This window comes from Egretta garzetta, unplaced genomic scaffold (assembly GCF_000687185.1).
Source record: "Egretta garzetta isolate BGI_Z169 unplaced genomic scaffold, ASM68718v1 scaffold7, whole genome shotgun sequence".
Taxonomy (NCBI): domain Eukaryota; kingdom Metazoa; phylum Chordata; class Aves; order Pelecaniformes; family Ardeidae; genus Egretta; species Egretta garzetta.
Window position 1 is genome coordinate 1,525,097 of NW_009260350.1, and position 8,394 is coordinate 1,533,490.

At 57.2% G+C, this 8,394-nt stretch overlaps 1 protein-coding gene across 1 annotated transcript in view; it reads right to left on the minus strand.

Moving 5' to 3' along the window:
• The window catches only part of RBM19 (RNA binding motif protein 19), a 72,720-nt gene that overhangs the window by 3,038 nt on the left and 61,288 nt on the right, over nt 1–8,394 (minus strand). Inside the window, exon 23 of the mRNA XM_009642846.2 lies at nt 6,594–6,707. Within this exon, the coding sequence (XP_009641141.1) occupies nt 6,616–6,707 (92 nt within the window). The 3' untranslated portion in view covers nt 6,594–6,615. The remainder of the gene's footprint in view (nt 1–6,593; nt 6,708–8,394) is intronic.

Below are 8,394 nucleotides of genomic sequence, written 5' to 3' on the forward strand. Positions count from 1 at the left end.
ATGACACCGGCTCCGTACCCTCCGGCCCCCACGGGCTGTGGGGCAGAAGCGCTGGCAGGGCGCACGGGCCGGGCACGTTAATGCCCATCAGCCCAGCACGGTCCCGGGGCTGGAAGAGAGAGCTGAGCCTAATGACGTGGCACTAATTACGGACTGTGGAATGCAGGGCTCCAGGCTCCTGCCAGGTCCCAGCCTGGCCACCGCTGCCCCGCGGCAGGGGAGGTCAGACGTGGTCCCTTCTTCGGGGTCCTCCCCCGTCGCCGCTCCCCGCTCTCGTGCTGGCACCGCTTTCCGTATTTCACTGATTCCGGTCACACCGTGCACGCACCCGCCTCATCCAATGCCTGTTCGCATTCCCTCTGCCTCTCTTCCTAGCTCCAGTTTGGGGTGAAAGCCTCCCTCATTAGCCAATTTGGATACCTATTTACTGTGAATTACTGAGCCTGATTATTATTCATGAATGGCTAAGTCTGAAATCTCAAGCCCTGCCATGCGATTTCTCTCCCTCGCCAGTGCATATATTTAGGGAAAACAGGAGGCAGCGTCTCAGTCACACGCAGCCGCGCGCTGGCGGAAGGAAAGCTGCACGCTGCCTCCCCGTTCTCCTCCTTTATTTCCCAGCGAGGAAGGGGGTGGTGGAAACTGGGAGGGGGTGGTGGAAGCTGGGAGGGGGTGGTGCCGAACACTGGGCACGGTGTGACCCAGGGTAAGGTCCAGATATGCTGTAATATTACGGAGAAGCTCGTGCTCCCCAAATCCCGAGCACATCTCCAGCCAGCATCCCAGTCAATCGTCCCTGCAGCCCGGGGCGATGCCAGTTTGCTGCTGTCCCCTTCCGAGATGGGGTCCAGCTACTGGGAGTCACTTTGGCTGGGGCTGATCGTGGCAATTGGTTACCCAGCGGCAACTCGCCCGCTCCCCTAGACACAGTCAGAATATTTTAATGCTGGCTGCAGGGAAGGTAAAGGAGGTTTCCGTGTGAGCTGGGGAAATGATGGGGCAGCAGCAGCAGCATCCCTTGGCTAATCCTCTGGCAGGGGAGAAGCAAACAGAGTTTGCAATTGCAAAAGGCTGGTGGAAGGAGGAAGGGAGACAATTAGGAGCTGAAGAAAAGCAAGCGGCGACGGGCGGTTAAAACAGGAGTTTGCAGCACACCTGCACACCCGGCAGGGAGCCGGGCTGCTCCCGGCAGGGATGCGGGAACCGGCACGGCGCACAGCTGCTTCCACCTGTAGGTCTGTGCCGTGCTTTGCAAATGGGGAAACCGAGGCAGCGAGGGAAGGTCTCCGCGGGAGAGCACCGCTCTGCCAGCAACACTCCTGCCTTGGCGCTGCTTCTCCATCTCAAGGGAGCAGCAACCAAAGCAATTTTTTTTTCAAAAGCCCAGACCCCTCCTGTGTGTTTCCTGCCACATCTTGCTCAGAAAGACAACTTCAAGCACCTACAGGCACCGCGCTTATTGCCTCTGCGAGCTGACAAGCAAAGCTGGTAGAGTTGCCGGGGAGGAGGGGACGGCTGCCATCGCCAACAGGCAGAGAGAAAGGCTTGAGATCCCAGAGCTCCTGCCCAGAGCCGGCAGCTGCCTGCAGCGCGGGGGCTGAAAAGCAGCAAGCACGACACCGGGGGACGCGGGCTCTTCCCGAGCAAAGGGCTGGCGAGGGGCATCTACGCTTGCTGCGGAGAGGCAGGCTCGCTTGGCCCTTCAGTGCTTCCCAGAGCCCCGCTCCGGGGGCACCCCTGGGAGGAGGACTTTGCAAAGGCAGGACAGGACGGGCTTGAAGAGATGAGCAGAGCTGAAATTCGTGATCCAATGCTGTAGGCAGGACCAGTGCAATGGTGATGAAAAGAAACTGCCCGTGGCTGCAGAGGGACAGGAGCACGGTGTAGGCAGCAGCAATTCAAGCCCGCAGCTCAGGAAAACAACAGCTCGCAGAGCGGGATGGTACCATGCCCGCGCCAAGTCCCCTGCCTCCTCCCGTGGGACAGCGAGAAAAACAACACAGACCGTGCTCAAGAGTTTTCCAAAGGCAATGAGTTGCTTTGAGCAATCAAAGAGGGCACGGGCGCGCAGCCTGGCTCTGAGAGCAGCGGGAAGCATCGCTCGGCGGAGACGCAGCCCTGGAAGCGGAGGGACTCGCAGCGCCCAGCGAAACCCAGGCCTGTCGGATATTCTCTCCGCGTTGACTTGCTTGCTGTCCCCTTAAGTAGATAACAGCCCACACAGGCCTCTGGCAACAGGCAGCAATAAAGTAAAGCTAGTTTTACATTAAAACCTGTTAACCCTCTAATTCAGTAAAAAGGCTGCATTTGAATAATATCCTAATCCAATTCCAGAGCCGCCCCGGGGAGGGGGATGCAGCGGGTGCCCGGGGAACAGCCGCAGCCGTCCCGGCTTCTGCTGCCGTCCAGCCCTCCGGGGTCTTGCCCTGGACAAAGCCGTCACAACCTGGCAAGAGCCCAGCCGCCGGGGCAGCGGGCTTCAACCTGGGCTCTGCAGACCCCTCGGGGGGCCTGCACCGTATCCCGGGGATTGCAGAAGACAGGACTGGCTGTAAAGTACTGGTTCCAGTTCTCTGATGGGGAGAGCACGTGCCTTGCATGAGCCCAGAGAGGCTCCCCAGAGCTCATCTGCCGGAGCCCAAAACAACCGGTGCAGCCCCCCGGACGGTTGTTATCTCCAGTTCTTGCCCGCAGAGCAATGGGTGACAGCCCAGCCAGGGGCAGAGGCTGGGAGCCAGCTGCTCATCCTCTCTGCCATCAGCACAGCCCGGATACAACGCGCCCACCCCGAAAAGGACACCCAGAGCAGATGAGCATCACACCCTAAAGGTGCCCAGATCTCCCCAGGGAGCGCAGGACAGCCGAGGGGTGAGGGGCACACACGGCGACCCCAGCCCTGCGGTGTCAAGAGCCAGCAAAACCAGGGGGCCAGGGCTCCAGCTCATCATAGCCTAATTACAACAATTAGCGCGCGATCATTTGAAATAGATACAACCTTCCTGAGTAACAGTTACCGCTAAAAGGAACTATTACCACCCCCCCGAACAAAATAAGCGTATTGCGATGGTGTTCAGCTGCAGAAGTACCACCGGGGCTAAGGCCCGGGGTGAGGGGGGGCTATTTCCCAGGCTTAACGGTGTGGCCAGTTAAGAGAGTTTGAATTATTTTATCATTAGGATTGTTTAAGATTGGGGGAAAAAAAAAAAAAAAGGCAGCGGGGAGCGATGAATCTCCTGCAGACCTGCTTAGGCATTCACTTTAATTCGGGGTAATTAGCAGGTATATGCTCGTTTTCAGAAAATTCCTGTTAAACCCAGTGTAATTTTAGGGATGCAATGTGTGGGGTTCTTAATACGTAACAAAGAAGTTGAGTCTTCGCTTGCAGAGCAGGAATTAACTCAAACTGTTCTCCAGAGCTGCGATCAGCACTTTCCTAATTAATGTACACGCATATATATCTGTATACACATACACAGCCCCCCCCGCACACATCAAACAGATTTCCTTGATACCAAATTGCCTGAAAAATTAACCAATGTCAAACTGCTCAACAAGATAAGTATCATTAAGGGAAAAAGAAAATCTTCATTATGTTTGAAGGTGCGGGGAAAAAAAAAAACCCCAACCCTCATGAATGTTTTCCAGCCTGTTTCCAGACTGGGAAATAACATGTTTTAAAACATATCAAAGGGTTAAATTAATTTTCATTAAAATTTAAATTTGAGAAGGCTCCCTCTCTTCTTTCCTCCCTCCTCCCCCTTTGAACGTTTGACTGGCAACCATTTCATATTTCAATCTCGGCAGAACAAATTGAATTAGATGTTGAAACCAAACTCTGCTCTGTTCTCTAAAGCCTACATGCTCTGCTTGCGCTAATCCTTTTCGTCGCCGCTGCAGACCTCAGAGACGCTCAGCAAGAAACCTGCCCCGCCACAAAAGACAATGAAGGGAGAGAGGGGGGGACAAAAAGAAACAGGAGAAAAAAACCCCCAGGAAAATCCAACCCCAACCTGCAACCCTGCAAAGCTTCGCTTAAATCATGTGCTGGGTGACACACGTGCCTGGAAGGGACCCTGCCCGGCTCCTCCGTCCTCTCTGCCGGCCGTTGAGCACTGCCGGGTGTTCCTGCACCCCCGGGATGCGAAAGCCCTGTTTCCCCACAGTGACCCCCCTGTGCAGAACCACCCCGGGACCACCGATGGGTCCTGCTGTTGCCACCTCCTGTGCCAGCGCAGACGGCAAAGGCAGTGGGGAGCAGGGATGGGAACGCTGCTGATCAACGCTGAGCTAAAAAAGGGAAAAAAAAAAAAAAAACAAAAAAAAACCAAACAGATTTCCCCCCTTCCTGGTGAGCTCGTCACCATTCTGACTGACCCCCTTTGACAGTACTGCTCTGACACCCGTGCCTCAGTTTACCCACCCATCCACCAAGTGCTGCAGGGCAGGGCGGATGCGCTGGAGCTGCCTTAAGGGATGAGTGTTTTGCACCACAGCCCTGCAGAGGTCCCAAGGGGGCACCCCTGAATTTTGGGCGTCTGTCCCTTGAGCCAGCAGCCTCAGGTCCTGACAGGAGGAAAACCTGGTGCTGGGGGCCGGGAAGCCGCTCGGAGGCAGGAGCAGGGCTCTCAAGCTGCAGCATGGGTTTGGGGACTGGCATGAGGTGTTACAGCTCTGGGTGCTGAGCACCCAGCCTCCCCCCTGGGGACTGCATGAAGAGCCAGGGAGCCTTGAGCCTGCTGGTGCTGAGCCCCAGGCCCCGTGGGAGGACTGGCATCGGGGAGGAGGTTTGCAGAGTTGCTGGGACAGGACACGTCCAAAAGCGTGGGGTTTGCCTGGGCTCTGAGCAATGCTGCCTGTCCTGCCCTGGAGGCATCCTTAAATCAGAGCTGCTCCGAGGGAACAAATGTTATCTCGAGGCCTCGGCACACTGCAGACACACTGCATGAAGCAGGCAGTTATTTAACCCAACTCGGATTATTCCTGAGGTCACGTAAGCACCTTCCCTTTCATCAGCAGGGCCCCAGTGCTGTGCTCGTGCCCGGCGCTTGCAGCAGCCCGGGAAGGCAGACGTATTAGCAGGGTTATTGGTCGGCTCCAGGCCCAGATGCGCTCGCTATTCAGGCGGCCAGCGGTGTTGTGGGTTGAACAAAACTCCGGTAATAAGTAAGGTTATGAGCATCCCACTGCTAGGTGTATTGGGTACTGCCTCGCAGCTCTAGGCAGATATTGCCGAGAGGAAAACAGCCTCTTCGGCAGTAATGTGCATCGCACACACAAACACACTCCAGCGAGTGCGGGGTGGCTTCCCGGCGCTGATACACGGGGGACAGCCCCGGCTTCCCCCCTGGCGTGATGGCCTCAGCACCACTTTGGATGCATGCATCACGCAGCCCTAGCAGCACCCCAAAAACCAGGGGCCACTTGGATGAGATTTAGGAACTGGCGTCATTTCTGTGGCTGTAAAAATGGGAGGCAGAATGTGCCAAAATCATTCCCTCGGTGGTATTGAGCCAATACAGCCTTGCAGGAGAAAGTGCCTCAGGGACTTTCTCCCCAGCACGAAGGATTTGCCAACCCAGCGCCCTGAGCTGGTGCACCAGCAGCATGCCGGCACGATACCCTTGGCTGTCTTGGCCCTGCGTGAGTTTCTCAGCACAGGATGGGGTTTCACCACCACGGAGCTGGGCAGTGAGTCCCTCAGTGGATGGAAAAAGAGGGACAGAGTGCAGTTCAAAGGGACCTAGGAACCTCCCCCGTGTTTTTATCGCATGTCTCCGGATGCTGTGGCTGGTGAACAGGTGTCCTACCAGCAACCCAGGGTTTTCACTGTGGAACACATGCAAAGGAGATCCATGAGCCTGTCTCACCTCTCTTGAACCCAGGCACGGTTTGCTAGGCAGTCTCAAAAGGAGGTGGGGGGGCTGGCTGAGCTGCACCGTGTTTGTCCGCGGGGAGCTATTTATTCCTGGCTCCCTCCCGCCAGCCTCTGCCATCCCGCACCCTCCAGCCTCTAGAGATGCTACTCCAGGCAGACACACGTCAAGGAGGAGCGATGCCAGCCAGGACTCAAGATGGCATGAACTAGACCTTGGGGTGCACGGTGGCCTAGGAGGGAGCAAAGCCGTGGAGGCCACGGGTGCTGGCAGGGAAAAGGCCTTTGCCAAAGTATCTGTTTTGTGGAGGCAGCTGCAGGTTGGTCTCTGAATAGGTGCTTTTTTTTTTTTTTTTGGCAGCCCATCCATTCTCCCCCAACCACAGCAAGGGCCAATTTGTGACTCGACAGCGATTTCTGCTGCAACAGCAGAAAGCAGACACACTAGGGAGCACACAGAAACACAGGCAGTGCACGCTCTCGCTTCAACGCAGAGCCTAAACCGAGCCCAAATCTGGGCTGTACCCTCTGAGACCATGGCTGTGAGCCTGGGGGGTGACAGGGAGGAGAGGCAGTGGGTGGGACCCCAGCTCGGGGGCTGCTGAGCCTTTGCAACGCCACCGTCTCTTCCTCCTGCCTCTGCCCACCCTGCGGCAGCCCAGGGCATTTTGACCTTTGGGGCCAGCTGTGCCCACCACGGCCCCACTGCCCCGGTACCCACCTCACCAGGCACCAGGCAGCTGCTAGATGGCCTCGTCCTTGTTGCTCTCCTCCTCTTCCAGGTGCTCCAGGATTTCATTCAAAACCTCTGACTGTTTTCTCTTCTTTGGGGAGTCTGTCCAGGCCCGGGTGGTGGCAAAGAGGATGCGGGAAAAGAAGAAAAGTAAAGATTACAATCTGGGCCATGCAAAACCACCTCCATCTCATCTCCTGCTACCTCCAGCCCCCCTCATCCCCATCCCAGGTGAAGTCCCTCAGCTATCATTTACTTCTCCTCGCCAGCCAGGCCCTGGCAGGACACCATGGCTGGAGGTGTGACTCCATACCTACCACCCGTGCTTTGGTTCATGGGCTTTGCTGGAAGCAAACAGCCTCAGCGTCCAAACGGGCTCATTGATGATGCTGATCCTTCCCATTGACCCCAGTTCACCCATCCGCTGCCCAAGAGTGGCCGCAAGACCAACCTGGACACCAGCCTTGGTTCAGCAAGGCTCTTGGCAGGACACAGACACACCAACGTCCTTGCTGAGACATAAGCTCCCTGCCCGGCCCCACAGCCCAGCCTGCATCCCCCACCTCGGCTGGCAGTGGGTGAAGGCCAGAAGCTGGCTCTCCCCCAACAGCCAGGCAGGGATGTCCGCGCTCTGCTCCTCTTGTCCCGCGCCAATAGCACCATCCTGTGACCCCCCCACATCGTCAGGCTCCCAAAACTGCTGTGGGGCACAGCCCCATGCATGCATCCCTGCCTGCAGATGCTACAGCCTGCGGGAGGGTGAGAAACCCCTGGGGGCTGCCAGCACCCGAGCGAGCATCCCAACCTTGCGTCGGCGCCTGGCGCCGGGGGTGACAAAGCCATTTGGTCCCTGTGCCGAGGCTGCCGTCGGCGCTGCCTCCTCTCCACCGGGCAAGAAGTGCCCTCTCGGCGGGAGCCCCGGCGCAGCCCCCTCTCCCCCTGCTCGCTCCCCAGCCAGCGGCTCTCGCTTGCGAGCAGCACATGGAGAACAGCTGTTTAAATCCTGCTTTCAGACATCAAAAGCCTCGCTGGGTTTCTCAAACAAACAAACATACCATAGGACTAAAGAAAAGGTGTAAAATAAATAAATGGAACAAGCTGTGCATTTTCTTTTAGTATTACAGCTGCTGCGGGAGATAAACAACAAGTAAATGTCACAAAACATCAATACAGAAGAAATTAACCTGACAAAAGCTCACATCCCCCCCTCCGCCTCCCCCCCCAACTCCCAACAATTTTGCATTTCTGGAGTTCCCATCTAATGATTTTATTTTTCAATTAATTCCCACCCCAAGACCCTCCAGTGGCTTTCCCAGTTCAACCATCCGAAGGCACAAGGGACGATCTACCCGGAGGAAGGCGCCAGCTCGGCTGCTCTCCCTCCCCTTTACTCTGCCCTCCCAGCTCCAGCTCCCCCGGCCAGCCTCACACTCGGGGCTCGGCATCAAACGTGGTCTCACCTCCCAAATCCATAGCAGGGAGGAGCATGACCCCCACCTGCCACCCCTTCCCCACCAGACCCTGATGCGCCCCGCGCAGAGGCGATGATGGGGGTTGCACAGCAGAGGGGGTGCTGGATGGGGGATGCTGGATGCGGGGTGCTGGGTGCTAAGAGAGCATCCCTAAGCAGAGCAGTGCCCCCCGGGGACCTGCCGTGGTGCGGGCAGGGGGCTGGCAGGGCAAACACCCCCCACCGCGTGCTCCAGATTCACTGGCTCGGCCACGGTGCTGCTGGGGAGCACTGGGAGCATCCCCCCATCCCCCCAACAAGGAGGAAAAGGGGGCGGGG